The following is a 22258-nucleotide window of genomic DNA, read 5'->3' on the forward strand; positions in this document are numbered from 1 at the left end:
ACATCGTCAACAACGACTGCATTGGTGTCGGCCTCAACTACGATGGAGAGATGTCTGGTTCAGCGACGAATCAAGATTTCTCCTCCGTCGAGGGGATGGAAGAGCACGGGTCTACAGACGTCGGGGAGAACGTTACGCCGGAAACTGCGTATAGGAAGTGGACAGGTTTGGTGGGAGTATCGTTATGATATGGGTGGCTATCCCTCGTCATGGCAGGACAGGTTTGGTCCATATCCAGGGCAATATTACTGCTCAACAATACATCAACGAAATTCTCCTATCACACGTCCTTCCAATTGCAACGGTGTATTCGAGCAGGACAACGCTCGACGCATACAGCACGGATCACAGCCTGTCTACACACCAACGTTGATGTTTCTACCCTGGCTCTCCAGATCCCCGAATTTGAACCCGATAGAGCACCTGTGGGATGAATTGGATAGACGGCTACGCCGACGTCAACCACAACCACAGACGTTGCAGCAGTGGGCTTATGCGTTGTAGGCCGAGTGGGCTACCATTCCCCAGGATGTGATTCGCATACTCGTCTCTTCAATGGGGAGGAGATGTCAGGCCGCTATCGATTCCAACGGGGAACATACGCGTTATTGATGATAGCTGAGCTTCCCCTTGGACTTTTCCTATGTACCGATAACTGAGATGAATACAATCACTAAGTGTTCTCTCCACAACATTTTGGCTCAATACCTTGTACGGTTCCTCGTATAAATGTATTTTCCTACCTCACACATCTAGCTGTGCGTTTCCTTTTTGGAATAGCATCCAACACATCTACCCACTTGGACGGGTGGCCCAGTCGTCTAAGGCGCCGCGATTCGCTGTGCAGAGTTGCGTCCCTTGGGCACGCCAGGAACCTATGATTGTGGGTTCGAATCCCGCTTCGCCGCGATTATATTTCTAGGTTTGTCAGCACCATACCCGTGCTCGTGGATTTCACCGAAGTGGTAAACGTCTGAGACCTGCATCACTTCGGGCTTTCCTCCCACATTAAGCTGACACGCCGTGATATGACTTGAATACTAAAAGCGGCGTTGAACCCAACTCACTCACTCACTCTACCCACCTGTACATATCGTCACCTCTAACATTATTCAGTTCTGGTATATAAACAGGATCGGATCACCTACACAAATCCTCACAATTTCCATCTCCAACTTTTAGATCTTGTTAAGGAACACCTTTGGTCTTCTTTAAAAATAGCTAGAATCAGTTTTACTCAAGGAAGACAATGCCTTCGTCCTTCGCCAATTTTTATATAGTTTCTATTCTTTGATCTACATTATTAATAATTACAATTGTGAAGACATCAAAACTTTAAATTCATGCGACCGACGTGCGTAATCACATTAGACAATAGAGTGACACAGATGTAAATGTCAGACGTGTTGACACCATCGCTGTCGAGTATATCGTTAATATTACATAACTTCGGACCCGTGAAGATCCGGGGTAGAATAGGTCTTCAGCAACCCATGCTTGCCGTAACAGGCGACTATGCTTGTCGTAAAAGGCGACAAACGGGATCGGGGGGTCAGACTCGCTGGTTGATGCATGGCATTGTATCCCAATTGCGTAGATCAATGCTCATGATGTCAATTACTTGATTGTTTGGTCCAGACTCGATTATTTGCAGACCGCCGCCATATAGCTGGAATATTGCTGAATGCGGCGTCAAACAACAAACACACACCAAAAAACATAACTTCTCATGTACGTAATTAGGTTCGTCCCTAATAAGAGTCACATTTGTGATCTTTCCAACACTAATGTTTACTGACGCTATGCCTCAAAAGGCTTTATTGTAATTAGTGTTAGGTTCTACTGCAAATGGATTATGGTACGAGAACTGCGTGTATTGGTTATTGTTCAGGGAAATTCACCTCACCTTCTTCCAATCATTGACCGCCAGAGGGAGCTGTTTCAACAGGACAACGCTCCACCACACACAGCTCGTGTCACGGTAGACTACCTTCATAATGCCAACATCAACGACTTCCCCTGGCCGTATAGGATCTCTAGATCTCAACCCAATCGTACCCCTCTGGGATGAACTCGATCGACGTGTACGTCAACGTCAGAACACGCCGCAGACACTCCCACAACTGGTCAACGCGTTACAAGCAGAATGGAGCAGAAATCCGCAGGACAGATATCGTGCACTTATCAAGAAAGTGCCGAGGAGATGCAGAGCCGTGATTGCTGCAAGGGGCGGTAACACAGTTGAGTTCAGCGCAACATTGTGGCCTTATAGCGTCCCCAGTTGAAGTTATTTTTAGACATTGAGGAATTCCCATAAAGTAGTTGTGTATGTCTCCGCTCGACTGACAATGTAATCACGCGACATTTGACCTTCATGAGGAAATGAACGAAAGCTAAATTGGTCGTGTTCATCTAGGCGAGGTCATAGTCACCCACTACAGTCAATATTGCTCGTAGTAGAGTTCACTTTCGACTTAACCGTTTGAAGAGTATGTTTTATATCAAACTGTTCTCAATGTTAGTAACGGTGGTATGAGTTAACGGTGTGAAACTGTATCATTTTGTTCTTTGCGTGTGACAAGGTGTCTGTGATCTTAATAAAATCAGTCTGCATGGCAGTTCGCCATTTTGGTCTAAATCGTAGTCAGTGCCCAGTGTGGAACCTTCAGGTTGGCGTTTCTTTTCTTGTTCAGATTTTTCATCAACTATATGTTCAATATCTGTGTCTGTTTAGTGATAATTTACAAGTATGTTAGGGCCTGCTTCTTTAAAGGTAAACGTTAATTGTTCAATCTTCCGAGGATCCGATGTGAACACTATTTGTTTGATCCACGCATGCAAAAAGCGTTAGGGTTAATCTCCAACATCCTATAAATGAAAAATAAGGTTGGTTGTAAAAGGCGACTATGCTTGTCGTGGGAGGCGACTAACGGGATCGGGTGGTCAGGCTGGTTGACTTCATTGATGCATGTCATCGTATCCCAATTGCGTGGACCGATGCTCATGATATCAATCACTGGATTGTCTGGTCAAGACTCGAATATTTACAGACCGCCGTCATATGGCTAGAATATTGCTGAGTGCGGCATTAAACAACAAACCAGCCAACCAACCAACCTCGTTGTTCAGATGATGGGCTGGGATTTTGTCTGGAGATATTTTTTCAGCTGCAAAACCAGATATAACATTAATTATAACTATGGGCCTGGATGTTTTTGTCAATGCAATTTTTCGGGCAGACAAAGTTTTCTGGAACAGTCTGAAGCATAATTATTTTTCAAAAATTTTCTCGAGAAATTAGTTGTTGTTTTTTCTCATAATATACCGAACGCCAGTTGTCCGACTCCCCATTGTCCTCGGTGCCTTGGGTTTGGTGCCTCCCAATCTGTTGACTGACATTGGAAGAGTGCCCGTGTTTGCTGTCAGAAATACAACCCTTCTGACATCCTGGGTAATGTAGTCGGCTGCAGTCTTCACATTCTCCGAAACGTTCTCGTTGGATGCGACAAGGCAGCACTTCCTGGGAGAAGTCCCATTCGCTGTCTGGGCTGACTGACTTTAGGAGAGTACCCGGGTTTGCTTCCAGGAATACAACCCTTCTGACAATATGTGTAATGCAGAAGGCTGCAGTGGTTGGGAGTCCTCACATTCTCCGAAAGGTTCTGGGTGGGTTTGAGTAGGCAACGCTTCCTGGGAGTCCCGCTCGCTGTCTCGGCTGCATGTAGAGGGGGCAAAGGCCCTGAGCTGATGATGAGCCTAACTAGCCTGACACTGCCAGCATCACCCAAACCCTCTTTGATATATTTTTTTATTTTAATCTGTAAATGATAATAATAAATATAGAAATAACGATTATCGTGAAGGTTCTTCATTGAAAAACTATTGAGCACTTTTGCATACATCTATTTGTCTGATGACCCTCTTGTGAAGCAAGGCATTCCACAGTTTTCTTAAACGAACCAAGGATTTGGGACATATAATCGCAAAGTCAATATTGTTTATGTTGATGGTTTTGTATTGCAGAACGGCATATAAATGAGTATCAACCAAGCGAAGTGCCATATCAAATCAGTCCAGACTCAGTTTTTCAAGCAGAAGCTACCTGGTCGACCACTGCATCGAGTTTATGTGCAGTGGGTTGAGAGGATCAGCAAGCCCGCAGAGTCCTTCGCTTGGATGAAGTCGACTGGCCTGCAAAGTGAAACAGAAGGCTTTCTGTTTGCTGCTCCAGACCAGTCACTTCCCACCCGAAATTGTCAATGTGTGATTTTGTATAAAAATGTGATTATGGAGAGGCTCGATCCTTTTATTATCATCTTCGCCATACTTGTTGTTTTGACACAGAGGTAAATCCATGGTACGACCCAGAATATGCAGAGTGCGTCATGGACAATGATAAAACCAAATTCTTTAGAATGGGCCCACATACAGCCTTGGACCTATCCAGCCCAACAAAACTGATCTTGTTCTTTCTCATAATTCCAATGAAATTATCTATATCATTTAATTGTCTGTCCCTTTTACAGGAACGTGGCTCTGCTTGGATTAGTTCTTCGGGTGGAATGGTGTACAATACCAAGGGCAACCATACGCAAGATAATCAACATTATGTCATCAAATGTGTCGTGCATGTATCGCCCAATTTATCGACATGAATAATCATTAAACCTTCACTATCATTTCATCAGTTCCCATATATATATATATGTATATATGTATGTATATGTTTGCATCGCGTGTGTTCTCCAAAGAAAACCAAATTAAAGAATCCCCTTAAAAATTAATAACCTACTTACTGGAACTGATTCAACACAACTTGAAGACACAACTTGAAGGCCCTCTGCCCAGCAGTACATGTAAGTGTGTTAATGATAAGATATTGAGCATTAACTTTTTAAAATATCTCTGGTCCAAAGGATGTATAACTCAAGATCGCCATGTAGTAGTACAAATTAGCCCCTTACCTTACACCTCACACACATTCCCGATACCATATTGTAACCACTGCAAATATTAGCTTGGATCTGAGGAGTAATAAAGCGGTATCCTTGGTGAGAGATCCCACTCCCGTTACAAAGAGGGGCATTAAGGAATTGGAAACACGGCACTTAACTATGTTCAAGGAGCTGTACTTCACTAAGCCTCAAGATACGCTCATTATACTCTTAGTAGTAATGGGTAATTGAATCCCTCATGACACATTTCTTGCCTGGAAGCCTCGATTTATATTGATGTTTGGCCTATTAAGCATTTATTTGCCATTGACCTTGATCACGATTATCTGATCATACCTCCTGATAGGACAGATGGTTATAAGCATAAAGATATGCTCAGAAGCAACTCAGGGCTTAAATATTGATAAGTGGCCAAGCAATACCAACAACCAGGTTTTCACTACCGGTTCCTTCGCAACAAATCCTTTTGAATACAGGTATCTTCTGAGAGCTGTCAGAAGGAGGTTTGGTACACATAGTTAACTTACAACTAACTTTGTGTTTGTTTGTTGTTTAACGCCCCACTCCGCACAGTCCAGCTATATGACGGCGGTCTGTAAATAATCGAGTCCGGACCAGACAATCCAGTGATTGACATGAGCATCGATCCACGCAATTGGGATACGATGACATGCATCAACCAAATCAGCGCGCCTGACCACCCGATCACGTTAGTCGCCTCCTACGACAAGCATGGCCGCCTTTTAGGGCAAGCATATGTTCTGAGGACCTATTCATGAGTCATGTTCCTGGACACAATGGTTGATTCATAGGTGCACAGCAGCTTCGCGGGAAGCTTTAAAGGTTGCATGCAGAACGTGATTCTTGCTGGGTGAGCGTAAAATGCGCATGATCTGGACACAGTGAATGTCTGTTGAGTCTGATGTTCATAGTCATGTGCAAGAAGGAAATAGATATCTTTCTCTAAGTTACAGAATAGTAAACTAGGATAGTGCAGAAAAGAATAGAAAAAAAAAATATATTTGAGAGAGTTATCCATTTACACTGTTTACATACGCTAATTAAACACCAACTTCATTCTAAGTTTCAGATTTATTTCATTTTATGTTATTACATTTTCATTGTTCATGACAATCAAGGGGATTTCACGTTTAGCTGATTGCTAGGTAAGTTCGTGTTTAGTTAATTGAGTTGAGTTTCTACAGCGAACCATCGGTAGCAGAGCGTGGTAGATCTGAAAATGGGCTTGTTAGGTGGTAATAGTGACTGGTATTGCTAGGTCTTAGAGTCAAAGTACCTGTCATATAGATAGGATAGATTTCAGGTGTAGTTTGATGATTGCTTCTTCACAATGGTTGATAAAGCAACAAGCATGTCTGATATGTCTGAAGATGAAATAATAAAGTCTGAAAAGGCTACAAGTATTAGGTTCAAAGTTTTGCATTTTCGTGTAAAGGGTGCTGAACACAGGTAGTGTGCTGGTAATACAAGGATCATAATCAGGGCAAACATGAGATTCAAACCAGGGACCAGCGGACCCTGGCATGAACATGCAAATAAGACTGTGTGATCTGGCTGATTCTCTTGGTTAATACAACGACTGCGTGACCGTTGATTATATCATGTAGCACAAGCTTCGACGAAGACTCTGTTGATCACACTCGCCGCTATATAGACACATAGCTGTTGTATTACCGACTGCAACGTAAACCACATTATCTTCATCTGTTCGATGTACTTCATACTTATCATTGTGGTTCATACTTTAATCATGAGTATTATTTCAAATAAAACACAAAATAGTAATACAGTGTAGTTTCACAGAAGGAGAATGAAAACTAGATCCATGTTGATACTGTTTCGCGTTTATAATAATAATAATAATAATAATAATAATCCACAAATACTTATGTTCTTTTCGTATTCTTTTCGTGTTGTTGATTGGACGAAACAAGAAATTCAGGGTATTGACACCCTCACACGAAGAATCATGTCAGACAATAGATCCCACCACGCTCTTCCCTCAATCGCTTATATTTACCAATTATGATGGGAGGGCGTGGTTTGATCAATGTGGAGGCTCTTCATGATAGAATCGTTTTGTGCACTTTGGCACACATTTTTTAGTCTGATGATCCTCTTGTGAAGCATTTCAAGGCTCATGATGAAAACAAGACATTCCACAATTTTATTAAACGAGCCAAGGATGTGAGACATAGTCTCAAGGTCCGTGTTGATTTTGTTGATGGTTCCGTACTGCTGGACGGTACAGAAATTGGTGTCAACCAAGCGAAGTGCCATATCAAATCAATTTCAAGGAGACGCTATCTGAATGACCACTGCATCGGGTTTGTGTGCAGAGCGTTGAGGAAATCAGCATCGTCTGGTCGGCTGGCCTAAAAATTGAGACTGAAGGCTTTCTGTTTTGCTGCTCAGGACCAGTCACTTCCCATTCGAAAGCGTCGATGTGTGATTTAGCATCAAAATGTCAAAAATGAAATGTAGATTATGCAATGAATTCAATGATACTGTCCAACACATTGTCAGTGTATGCCCAGCGTTGGCACAAACACAGGATCTAAAGCGACATGAGGGAGAGGTTCGATCATTTTATTACTGCCTTCGCCATGTTTGTGGTTTTGACACAGAGTTCCATCCATGGTACGACCCGGAATATGTAGAAGGCGTCATGGAAAATGATAAATACAAAATTCTTTGGAATAGGCCGTATACAGACTCAAATCTAACCAGGCCTCTTTTGCTGCATTTTGTAATTTTATCTGCAGATAGGTATAATCACCACAAGTTTGCCTTTTACGCTCACTGTAAACGCTAGATAATCGAGTCTAGTCTGGCGTTGGCGTTTCATATTTATTTACCACTCAGATAATTCGGGGTGATGCTATTGTGTAGTTTGTCGTAAAGTTTATTTTGCGTTAGTTTTCAAAGTTTTACAAAATTTTAATATTCCAATAAGTTTTTAATGAGCATTCAGTCGTCAGCTGAATAAAACCTTTGCGGGACAATCGCATTGTCGTAAGAGGGTCCGGTTTCATCCGGCGTGGTTGCGTCACATATCTTGCAGATGTGGAGCTATTCCGGTCATATTTAGACTGAAATAGTGATACATGTTTCAGCGTCAAGCATATTTACTACATGTATATGTAGTCGTATAGGTATAATCACAAGGTGAAATTAACGACGCGCGTACGTGCGTGCATGTGTGTTGCTGCTTGTAATAGTCCGGACAAGTCCAGTTCGCTGAGATACCATGCCGAAGATTAAAATGGGCACCACACTCAGACACAGTATACTGACTCCAGACAGGGTAACAACCAGTATCATCTTTTATAGTCTTCTGGCATGAATAGATTGGGAAGCGAACAACCGACCTTCCCCTCTCCGGGCCAAAGAAGGCAGAATACCCCATCTTAACAGTGTCAAGACTCACTGGACCCTTAATGCAAACTTTATACTAACACTTAGATATTTGGATCCACGACTTTCGTTCTCGGTCATATAAAAACTACACAGTTTTGAACAATGTATTTCATTTAGAGCAAATTTCATGAACAAAACTCAGGAACTGAGATGGAATTAAAGGCAAATGTCCATTGCTGCTTTCCCATGAACTATTGAGAATTTTGGATTAATGAATCACTGTGACTCTCTCCGTAGATCTGTTAGCACACCGTTCATGTGTAATGTCCTGTCAATTTTTCATTGATTCAAATCTGTTTCCTGCTTTCAATACCATAATTATAACTTTTTCATCACACAATACTCTTGAAGACGTAATTGTAATTTCGGTTTCATCCCTCTCAAACGTGTCGTAATATTTCAATATATGGCAGCTGGAGCGCTGATCAAGTGACACGGAAATAATATTACTACAACGGAAAATGTTGTCAGCATTGCTTCCTTTTCGTGAACACCTGGTATCAATAGTGTTTGATAGTTTTCACAAACACAAGATTATCTTTGATCTCATATTTTCCTGAGCCATTGTTTAGTTGAAGTGGGACTATAATTGTCCGCATGATGGAGCGGGAAGAACATTGCGCTGTATTTATTTCCTGCTCTGTCGAGTGAGTACACATTGTAATTAGTTAGTGGTCGACCCGACGATTGCCCAGACGGTAGGATTTATGTACGTGCAACTTCAATTGTAAGTTTTTTTAATGTTATTTTATCATCATGATCTCGGTTCTCTATTAATGTAGATGGTTTTATAGTAGACAGTTAGGATATTTCTAAATTTGACGTATCAGTGACAAAGATTATTTCCGATGAAAGTCTTTATTTTGACTTTTGACTGTCACATACGAGGCGCAACACCAGCACTACAACATATATCTCACACATAGTACTGTAGTACTGTGCTGTAGTGTAGTACTGTTGTCGTTATAGCGTTTTGTTGTGGTCTAGTGTAGAAACGCGTTGTAACTCGTACTACCGACACCACAACACAGTACTTCAAAGACACTGCACTAAATCACAGCACAACCCTAGAACACAAGACAACACTACACTACATTACACTACACAACAAGACAACCCAGCACCACATTTACGCACTTTACCAATACATAACGCAGAAATACACAACTGGACAGTATGCAATACAACATATACCTACACTTTTCTCAAACTCACACACGACACTACAGAACAACTCAGCAATAAAACACAGGACAACCTTATATTACATTACACCACTGCTACTCCACAATTCAGTACTACGCCACAACACAGCACTACACCATAACACAGTACTACACGACAACACAGCACTACACCATAACACAGTACTACACGACATCACAGTACTACGCCATAACACAGTACTACACGACAACACAGCACTACACCACAACACAGTACTACACGACAACACAGCACTACACCACAACACAGTACTACACGACAACACAGCACTACACTATAACAAAGTACTGCACGACAACACAGCACTACACCATAACACAGTACTACACGACAACACAGCACTATACAATAACACAGTACTACACGACAACACAGCACTACGCCACAACACAGCACTACGCCATAACACAGCACTACATCATAACACAGTACTACACCATAACACAGCACTACGCCACAACACAGCACTACACGACAACACAGCACTACACCATAACACAGCACTCCGCCACAACACAGCACTACGCCATAACACAGCACTACATCATAACACAGTACTACACGACAACACAGCACTACACCATAACACAGCACTACACGACAACACAGCACTACGTCACAACACAGCACTAAGCCACAACACAGCACTACACGACAACACAGCACTACGCCATAACAAAGTACTACATGACAACACAGCACTACACCATAACACAGCACTACGCCACAACACAGCACTACACGACAACACAGTACTACATCATAATACACAGTACTACAAGACAACACAGTACTACGCCATAACACAGTACTACACGACAACACAGCACTACACCATAACACAGTACTACACGACAACACAGCACTACGCCAAAACACAGCACTACGCCATAACGCAGCACCACATCATAACACAGCACTACACGATAACACAGCACTACGCCGAAACACAGCACTACCCCATAACACAGCACTACACCATAACACGCCACAACACAGCACTACACCATAACAAAGTACTACACGACAACACAGCACTACGCCATAACACAGTACTACACGACAACACAGCACTACACAATAACACAGCACTACACGACAACACAGCACTACGCCACAACAGAGCACTACGCCATAACAAAGCACTACATCATAACACAGTTTTACACGACAACAAATCACTACATCATAACACAGTACTACACGACAACACAGCACTACACCATAACACAGCACTACACGACAACACAGCACTACGCCACAACACAGCACTACGGCATAACACAGTACTACACGACAACACAGCACTACACCATAACACAGTACTACACGACAACACAGCACTACACCATAACACAGCACTACACGACAACACAGCACTACGCGACAACACAGCACTACGCCATAACACAGTACTACACGACAACACAGCACTACACGACAACACAGTACTACACAACACAGAACTACATCATAACACGCCACAACACAGCACTACATGACAACACAGCACTACGCCACAACAAAGCACTACACGACAACACAGCACTACGCCACAACACAGCACTACGCCATAACACAGCACTACATCCTAACACGCCACAACACAGCACTACGCCACAACACAGCACTACACGACAACACAGCACTACGCCATAACACAGTACTACACGACAACACAGCACTACACGACAACACAGTACTACACAACACAGCACTACACCAACACAGAACTACATCACAACACAGCACTATGCCATAACACAGTACTACATCAAAACACAGCACTACGCCATAACACAGTACTACACGACAACACAGCACTACGCCACACCACATTACATTACTACATCACAACACAACACTACGCCATAACACAGTACTACACCACAACACTGTACTACAGAACACCACAACACAGTACTACATCACAATACAGCACTAGGCCATAACACAGTACTACATCACAACACCACAACACTGTACTACAGAACACCACAACATAGCACAACACCACAGCACATTACTTCCCCACAACACAATATTAAACGAAAACACGGTACTGCGCCATAACACAGTACTAAACCACAACACAGTACTACACCACAACACAATACTACCACACAACACAGTACTACGCCAAAACACAGTGCTATGCCACAACACAGTACTACACCACAACACAGCCCTACACCACCATACAGTACCACACCACAATATGACAACGCAGAACTATACCACAACGCAGTACCACACGGCAACACAACAGTACACCGCAACACAATACTACACACATACACCACAACACAGCACTACAACACAATACAACACCATAACAATGTGTGAGGCCATATCTGGTGTCGACGTCCCCCCGTCGTGATATGGCTGGAAGATTGCTAAAGGTGGGGTAAAACCATACGCACTCACTCACAATGTTTGTTAAATCCAACCGTCAGTGTCTCGTTAACATAAAACGTGAAAGACAGGGAATAATCAATCTCGATTATCTGCCGAAAGAGATTCCATTGGGAATTAATGTGAACGGATCACTGAACATCAGTAAAGATACAAGCCGTTCGCGAATAGAGTAAGCGTGTTCTGCTCTTGCCGGTGCACCCCTCACTCACGGAAATGGCATAAAAAAATACATTTTCTTCCCTGAAACTGCACAGCAGTACACTTGCCGTACACCGGCAGCATATAAACAATACAATTCTGGCCTAGCATCGCAGTGATAGTGGTCCAGACACTACAGTGAGACGACAGCGAGTTTATTGGTTTTGTTGAAAACATTTCCTTATAACGTTATACGAAAACGGGGAAATAATTATGCTCTCATTGTTTGTTATATTGTTCCAGGGATGAATAGTAAAACAAAAGGGTGGATTTGTCTCGATTTCATCAAGTGTGATTACCTGGTTTGAGAGTAATCATGCGTTCAAGGCAAGAATGTAAGATAATACGGATCGTTCAGAACTTCTAATTACATTTTAGATAATACAATACGGTTTCATATACAAACCACAGACTGATTTCCATCATACAATCAGATCTTTAGAAGAAGACCCCATCACAATTTCTAAAACTATCGTCGCTAAGGAGACCAAATAGAAATTTACATCCGTCGTCATGCCGCCACGTTCTCGGTCAATTGTCCTGGTGTCTATCAATGATGATCATACCTGCAACTCATTGATGGAATTGTTCCCAATACGGACAGTCCTCCATACTATATGCACTGTAAACAAATCCACATGGCACGAGCATAATCACACGTCCGTCGCAATAGCTAACCAAGATAAAAAATTACACCATTATGACAGCAGCTGGACAACATGGGCTATTTATTGAACAGCGAAAACTATATGATAAGGGAAACACATTTTATAACCATTAAAATCATTCAAAGGTTATTCAGTGTTATACCAACTATTCATATTTTATGTATTACCTGTTTGAATACCTGTTTATTTTCAGGATTAAAATGGACCCGTTGTCAGTACTTCCCCTTCTGATGATGTGGACGGCATTAACCACTAACGGGATGAAAAACATTGGACAAGACGCATTGCAGTGCAATCCGTGTATATGCCAGAATGTCAGTGATACGATTGTCGCTACGTGTGCGAACGTGTTCTTGGAATCCATTCCTGGGAATATTCCTGATAACATTACCCAACTCATTCTCCGAAGTAATGATTTAACACATCTTACAGATGGGATGTTCAGTCGCTTTGGAATTTTGCAGGTACTCGACATTTTCATGAACAAATTGGAACACATCTCTTTCAATGCATTCCTTGGTCTTGGACATTTGGTACAATTAAATCTGTCAGAGAACGCTATCAAAAACATTAACCCAGATATATTTGCACCTTTGACAAGTCTCTCAGTCCTCGATATATCTAACAACAGAGACATCGGACTAACCGGTATTGGTAACATCACTTTGGGTGTACAGAATTTACCATTACGGAAACTCTTCATGAATCGCGTCGTTGCGGAACATGCAGTGTGTGTAATCATAAAAACTGAATTCATACAAAATCTACAAGATACGTTTCTGGAGGAATTTCATGCTGACCAGAACTCCATTGAACTCTTTGGGAACGAAGCTTTGGTGTATTTCCCGAAATCACTTAGGAAAGTATCACTGAAGGAAAACAAATTTACCTTTGGCAAGTATTTAGCATATATTACCAGTTTAACAGGTCTAGAATACGTTGACTTGAGTGGGTTGCCCCATGCTCACGAACTACCATCTCTCGATGGTCTCGAATGGTTCACAAATGAGATGCAAGACTGTGAATCTGATAGTGATTGTGACACAAGTCGAGTCATCTCGTCAACCAACTATGCCACTAACTATGCCAATATATTTCCTCTGCACCTAATTGCCAGGGGTGACGGGAAGATAACCATTCCTATTCCCGTTCCTCCAAAACTAAAGAAACTCATTTATGCCTATTCCCAGCTACCCTTCCACATTGGTAAGCTCGCATTTTCCACTAACACGTTGGAACATGTAGATATGTCTTCCAACATCTTATCAACTTGGTCTGGTCCTGTTACTGGGCTAGAGAATATCACATTCTTGAATCTTAATAATAATGTAGCTAAAGTAATATCTCCAGACTTTTTTCATACATTCCCGAATCTTCTAACTCTCAATGTATCTTATAACTTCATGGGTAATGTGCTGTACAACGACAGTAATGGCACTGTTTTTCTGAACCAAAACAGACTCCAAGTACTGGACCTGCGATCAAATTTTATCCCTAATCTCATGAAGAATGTATTTAAAAGTCTCCATTCCATCAGAGTGCTAAACTTAGAAGGCAATTTCATACATCCGAATTTAGATGTAGAACTCGTACAAATGACCAACCTTGAGAGTCTTATTCTCCGCTCTAATCAAATACGGTGGCTTCCGTTGCATGTCAGACAATCACTGAGTAAACTGGCTTCGAAACGCAAGACAAACAAATTAGAGGTTGATTTGTCCCAGAACCCCATAGCCTGTACATGCTACAATTCAGACTTTCTCAAATGGATGTTGACACCCCAAATCAACTTTGGTAACCTAAGCAACTACTATTGCCTCTACAGTAGTGGAACTTTACGTCCGCTGGACGATTTGGAGTCAGTCTACACAGAATTAGAAAAATCTTGTCATAACTATTTTGGTATTTATCTTGGTGTCGTATCGTTGTTTGTACTAACTGCGTCTTTGATAGTCTGTAGCATTGGGTATCGGTACCGCTGGAAACTACGGTATTGGTATTATGCTGCAAGGCTGCGGTACAGCAACACAACTGAATCAGTAAACGATCCATTATTTGAATTCGATGTTTTTGTGTCCTTCGATGACGACGATCGCGACTTTGTGGTAAATGATCTCATAATGAAGTTGGAAGTAGAGGCAGGCTTAAGACTGAACATACACCAAAGAAACTTCAGGCCAGGTCGTCCGATTGCCGCCAATATCATGGAAGCCGTGAAAAGGAGCAAGAGAACATTGTTCGTGTTATCTCGTGGATCTCTGCAGAGCTATTGGTGTACCTATGAATTTCAAATGGCCAACATGGAGAGTGTTACCACTGGTCGGGATGTGTTGATGATCATCATGTATGAACAGATACCAACAAGAGACATTCCTGCTGAAATCCTGTATCATATGCAGACTGACTCCTACATCGAATATCCCAATGAAGGAGATACAGATGTCTTCTGGAGAACCCTAGTTGAATCACTGAATAAGTAACATAAGGCAAGGTGACTATGCTTGTCGTAAGAGGCGACTAACGGGATCGGTGGTCAGGCTCGCTGACTTGATTGATGCATGTCATCGTATCCCAATTGCGTGGATCGATGCTTGTGATGTCCATCACTGGATTGTTTGGTCCGGACTCGATAATTTACATACCGCCGTCACATAGCTGGAATATTGCTGCATTAAACAACACACAAACAAACAAACACAGCTCCGGGTACAGATAGCCATGTCTTTAAACCCCTTATATACGTAGATATGTGCGGATTATATACGTAGATATGTGCGGATTATATGTGTAGATATGAGCGGATTATATGTGTATATATGAGCGGCTTATATGTGTAGATATGAGCGGATTATATGTGTAGATATGAGCGGATTATATGTGTAGATATGAGCGGATTATATACATAGATATGTGCGGATTATATGTGTAGATATGTTCGGATTATATACGTAGATATGTTCGGATTATATGTGTAGATATGTTCGGATTATATACGTAGATATGTTTGGATTATATGTGTAGATATGTTCCGATTATATGTGTAGATATGTTCCGATTATATGTGTAGACACGTTCGGATTATATACGTAGAAAGGTGCGGATTATATACACAGGCATTTGCGGATTATATTTGTAGATATGCATGGATTATATATGTAGATATGTACGGACCACACACACACACACACACACACACACACACACACACACACACACACACACACAAACAGACAAAACAATTTTCACCACACACTATAATTTGACCGTGTAATCCTCAAGGCATGAAGCGTTACATATCCGCATTGAAGTGTGTGACAATGCCACAATATTTCTTGCGGATCTATATTAACAACATGTTCGCGGTGTTTTAATTTCCTGTTTCAGAATCAGCTTTGTTCTGCTGTTGTTTCTCTAGATCTCTCTCTCCAATTCATATTCAGTACACATTGTTGTATTTGCGCTTGGAAATAAAACAAATTCTATTTTAAATTCATGGTTTGTGATTATAAGACTTAAGGATTGACTGTGGATATTTTTCGATTCATTGAGGAATGAATCGATGTGCAATCTGTATAAATCCGCGTATTGGTTTCTTACAAACGTTTGCACATCGGTGTCTCCATTCATACCTTTTTCAATCCTTTTAATTAAATTCGACAACGAAACCATCTGTTATCTTCAATAGTTTAACCAACTATAGTTTCATATATCAAAGCAGACAAAAATGACGAGATTTATAAACATTCGAGGTGTAGTTATACATACTGTGGCGTGACATGAATCGGGTGATTGTTCAATTATGCACATAACTTGACACATCCATAAAGTCAGTAGTCAATCAACGGAGAGTAGGATCAAAAGTTCATGGGACCTGTCAATCATGGCAAGAGGCGAGACGAACCACAACAGTCAGACTGTAAAATACCGAGACAAATATGTCCGGGAGAAAGCGGTAGTTTCAACTGACTTGGTCAGTTACCGCCATTTTTAAACATTAGTCCCAAGAGAATGGACACACACAGTTGGAACAATGCAGGTTAGAAAAGAAACTCGAAGACATGAAATTTGTGGAACCCAGGCGAGCGGACAAAAATCAGGCGAGCGAGCCTGAACGTTTGCTGTTGCATTCCTTCTCGGCCTTCGGTCTCAAAGGGTAGTTTGGACAATAAATATGCATGAATTTTGCTAAATGTCCTGTGCGTGACGATACACGTGAGCAGAAAGGTTGCTTGGTTGGTTGTTTAACGCCGCACTCACCAATATTCCACCTATATGACGGCGGTCTGTACATAATCGAGTCTGGACCAGGCAATCCAGTGATTGATTTCATGAGCATCGATCCATGCAATTAGGATCGATGGCATGCATCAATCAAGTCAGACCACCCGATCCCGTTAGTCGCCTCTTTCGACAAGCATAGTCGCCTTTTACGGCAAGTATGGGTTGCTGATAACCTATTCTACCCCGGATTTTCACGGGTGGTGAGCAGAAAAGGAATTCCCTTGACTGTAATATGGGGTGGATGTGGCTTATTTTTTTACATTCATTAAGAAATGGATGCAATAACACGTGACCAATTCAGCGATGAGAATACAGGAATTACAATCGACACAACGGGAATTTAATTATATAAATGAGTGAGTGAGTGAACTTTTACCACCAAGGTACCCTACCTCTTAGAGAACAGAATATCGTGGTATCTGTGACATCTGTGAATCACATCTGTTCTACTCGGCAATAACTAGATAGCAAACTTTTCCCGGTAAGTCTGAGATGACAAGGTGTGTGATGTGTATAAGATGGCATACAGTCAAAAGAAATAACCCGATCACATAGCAATAAACACGGATAATTGTAACACAGCTGGGGATGTCGTACATTGTATATCATCAATTGCAGTCTGCCTTGGCCAGAAGGGGCCGTTGCAGGCCGTTGTTCTGACGTGATATCTAATAAGGATAACAATTATTTAGGAATTAGAGCTATTGATTTCAATATCAAAGACAATCCAGTATTTGTTAGATTGTTAATAGGAACACCATTGAACTCCCCTCCTTTACTAGGGGTCAAGGTGCAATAACGAAGATCGTGCTTCTATCGCCTCTCATAGTTCGACATGATACACACGAATCTAAGCGTGAACTATTACGCGAAAGTGAACACAAATATATATATATATATATATACACACACACACACAATGTATATACCGTACAACTGGAAATTAATGCTTCTCCACATTAATACGACTGCTGACCCCTAGCCCAAAATGTTACACCTGCTGCTCAATAAACCGTGTTTGTGTTAGTATTCAAGTTGGTATTTCCACTATCCAAAGTGTGCAGTGAGGCCGTCTTATTATTGATAGTCATTTTTTAGACATAAATGCGGGTAATTAATGCGAGCAAAGGTCACTCGCGTTTTTCATATTTAGTTTACGCTCGCGTTAATTTCGAGATTTACAGCATATGTTTTATTATCATAGCGGAGGAGTGAGTGAGTATGGTTTTAAGCCGCTCTTATCAATATTCCAGCAATACCACGATGAGAGACCACAGAAAATGGCTTTTTACCTTTGTGAGGAATCGAACCCAGGTCGTCGGTGTGACGATCGAACGTTTTAACCACTTGGCTACCCCTCTGCCCCAGAGCGACAGAATCACGGGTGGTAGCTGAACAGCTCGTGTGCCATTTCCCTTATCTTCCTGTTTCTAGTTTGATTCTAGTCTTAACTTACACAATATAGTGATGGTATAATATTCAATGGCAGTATACAAAATGATATGATCAAATGCAAAAATACAGTGGTGAAAGCAAAAGTCAGTCATAATAGTATATTCCCCCTGCGGCGACAGCGGTCAAGCTTCCGAGATGGGTCTAAGCTAGGAATCCGGGGTAATAAGTGATCACAGGAAAGCAGGTCTTGATGTAATGAAACGTGAAATATGAAGTGTGATAGAAATAAGAGGCATGCTCTTGTTCCCTTATATGCAGTCTAAATAGCATCTGGAAATTTCCACACACTGCCAGACCAGTTTAACGGTCCGCCTTTTGCACATTTCGCAATGTACTTCTGAAACGAAGTCAAAGAACACACGATTTTTTTCATATTTCCTTTGTCAATCTGCCATGGCATGACAATTTGACTGGAGTAAGTAGAGTATTATGCATCAGAGTCAACCAGAGTACCGGCTATATATGAGCTCATGCAACTCATTGAACAAGCTTACATACAACGAACAAGTTTAGACACAAGTGTTACATGTCGACTTCCAAATTGAAACAATAAGTTAACCCAGAAATCTTTACGTAAGAGAATTCAGTGTGAAACCAACGAACAGCATATGGTATACAATTAACAGGTGTATATTAAAACAGACTAGATTTACAAATCAATACAAATTACTGCAAAACAATTGCAATAGAGTGGTAGCACAAACTCCAATGTGCAGTATACAATAGGATAGCAGTTGTAATAACATTCACCTAGAGCAATAGTCAAGCTTCCAAAATAGGCCTAGGGTGGGTAACCAGCGCACTAACAATGATCTTCACACATTCGTTGGCCTTGATGTGATGTGAGATGAAAGAGGCACGCCCTTGCCCCCTTATATAAATCCCTTGATGCAGGTTCTGTATAGTGCCGGGTTACTCTAGCTGTTGTAGAAGATTCCAGATTACACTTGACTCCACAAGCATCTGAATATAGTAACGTCCACACCACTGACCCCATAAGATAGTAAAACCATTCCTAAGACACAATGCTATGAGCTTCTACTGAATCTCAACAGAAACGATTACAACATTGAGGAATCAAATCCGGGCCTTCGGCGTGAAGAGCCTAGGCGTAACCACAAGGCTACCCCACCGCCCCTCATCGATTAGAGCTGCTATCAACTCCGATATACGATTGACGTCATGCTAATCCTCTGACAGAGATGGGTGTATAAGGTGCAATGGCTAAAGATGATGGACCGTGGCCTTCACGTGATAGTCAAACCCGGTTTGTCCCGTGCATCACGTTTGTGTCGTGTGACTCGGGAGTAGCAGCGTCATTCTTGTGCATCTCGTCTCAATTTGAGGGCATCATGATCACGCTGTGTGTCTGTCTCTCACGTCCACGCATTAGCGGAATGTCGGCTGGTTTGAAAAGCCATGGTGTCGTCATGTAAGGTGTCATGCTCTTTTAAGATTCGTGCGCTAATTGAAATAGATGCTACAACGTCTGTTTTTGTGACCTGTCTTAACAAAGAGTAATATTTTCGAAGCGTTTGATGTTTTCAACATGGTAGATTCTAAAGTATCTTGGCCCACTATTCAGAGTCATCAAGTAGCAAACTACCCACCAGATAATATCGCCAGCTCTGAAATGAACATCCAATCTAGTGCTTGTTTGCCGGTGGTGACTCCATGACAACCGCAACCAAATCATCATTACAAGGAACTAGCGTTAAAAGAGAGCATTATCTTGACATGAACAGGAGGACGTACATTGGCGCCATCGACCGACATCAGAGAGATTTAACACCTTTCATGAATAAGTATAATTTCAAATTACCGTCTTCTCATACATGTCCGTATCTTATAAGTTATTTATTCTTATCACCACAATGATTCTTTTTCGTGTTTTCATGAGTATGGTTTTACGCAACTTTTAGCAAAACTCCCGCAATATCACAGCGGGGTACTCCAGAAATGGGCTTCACACATTGCACCCATGTCGGGAATCGAACCCATGTCTTTGACATGCCGAGCGAACACTTTTACCACAAGGCTACCCCACCGCTGACCCTCTTTTCTCCATGAAAATAACATACACTCTTCAAAATACGAAACACACAGGTGATATGTAGTTCACTGAACCTGACTTCACAAAACATCCGGTATATAAATTGGATATATGTTATTGGAAAATGTTGGTGGCCTGATATTCGACAAGCGGTAAGTCTAAACGCAGCCATTGTCGATTTGCAATGTCTTAAACGGCATTGTTTTCACGCTTGTTCAAAAATGACATGGAGGAATACAGTTAAGCAAAATCAACGTGAAAGTTACGGTATTCGTAACTCGGGCAAGCATAAGCCAATAATTTGTCATTCAATTGTCAACAGTTTTCAAGTTCGAAAATGCCGAGACTAAGCGCTGCCGATCGGAACATCGCCATAGAACGTATCCAAAGAGGGGATCGCAATCTTCTGTTGCACGCCACTTCAAACTCCACCACAGCACCATTTGCTTTGATACACACAGTTCAATTCCACTGCGGACCGCCCGAGAACAGGCCGACCAAGAGTTACCACCCCTGCACAGGATCGCTACCTTCCACCTAACGTCATCACTATGCCACTGCAGGACGCATCACTGGTTTGAGGAGGATATCGGACCAGACTGTCAGGAACCATCTTCGCGAGCCTGGAATCCGACTCAGAAGATCAGTTGTCGTCCCTGTTTTGCAACAGATCCATCGACAGCGACGCTTGCGATGGTGCCATACCTTACAGCCTTGGAATTTGGGAAACTGGAGACGAGTGTGGTTTAGCGATGAATCACGATTTTTTCTTCACCGGCTTGATGGAAGACAACGTGTTTATCGTCGTCGAAATGATCGTTTTGTCACACACTGTGTACGTTAATTCGACAAATGCTGTGGCGGTAGTGTCATGGTGTGGGGGGCCATATCCTACACCACGAGATCTGACTTGGTTGTGGTTCAGGGAAATTTGACAGCAAATCACTACATGAATCAAATTCTTCAACCTCACCTTCTTCCAATCATTGACCGCCAGAGGGAGCTGTTTCAACAGAAGAACGCTCCACCACACACAGCTCGTGTCACGGTAGACTACCTTCATAATGCCAACATCAACATTTTGCCCTGGCCGTCGAGATCACAACCCAATCGAACACCTCTGGGATGAATTCGGTCGACCTTTTACGTCAACGTCCGAACACGCCGCAGACACTCCCACAACTGGCCAACGTGTTACAAGCAGAACGGCGCAGAGTTCCGCAGGACAGAATTTGTACACTTATCCAGTCAGTGCCGGGGAGATCCAGAGCCGTGATTGCTACCCGGGGCGGTCACACGAGATACTGAGTTCAGCGCAACCTTGTGGCCTTATGTGACATGACAATGAACAGTTTTCAATGCCTTTGTACAACGACAACATGTGACTATCGAGCTCCAAAATTTCAGTTTTGTGTCTATGGTATGGTATGGTATGGTAAATTAAGTATATCGACTTTATTAGGTACAATAAATTTACTAAAAATTTACCTGTGCGTTTCTTTGTTTGAAGAGTGTATATTATTAGATAACGAAAGCTGTGAATCAGTGGGGGGACAAAACAC

The 22258-nt window shown here is 42.0% G+C and overlaps 1 protein-coding gene across 2 annotated transcripts; it reads left to right on the forward strand.

The window, feature by feature from the left end:
• Window positions 1-9021: 9021 nt before the first annotated feature.
• On the forward strand, window positions 9022-16390 carry LOC124136733 (toll-like receptor 4). Of its 2 annotated transcripts, XM_048380598.1 has the most exons (3): window positions 9040-9123; window positions 12483-12574; window positions 13101-16390. In XM_048380598.1, coding segments are annotated over exons 2-3 (2289 nt in total). In that variant the 5' UTR covers window positions 9040-9123; window positions 12483-12572; the 3' UTR covers window positions 15388-16390. The 2 variants fall into 2 exon arrangements, with proteins under 2 accessions (XP_046358684.2, XP_048236555.1); XM_046502728.2 differs by lacking the exon at window positions 12483-12574 and having other exon boundaries at window positions 9022-9123.
• Window positions 16391-22258: the final 5868 nt, after the last annotated feature.

This window comes from Haliotis rufescens, unplaced genomic scaffold, assembly GCF_023055435.1.
Source record: "Haliotis rufescens isolate VD_foot unplaced genomic scaffold, xgHalRufe1.0.p SCAF_31, whole genome shotgun sequence".
Classification (NCBI taxonomy): Eukaryota; Metazoa; Mollusca; class Gastropoda; order Lepetellida; family Haliotidae; genus Haliotis; species Haliotis rufescens.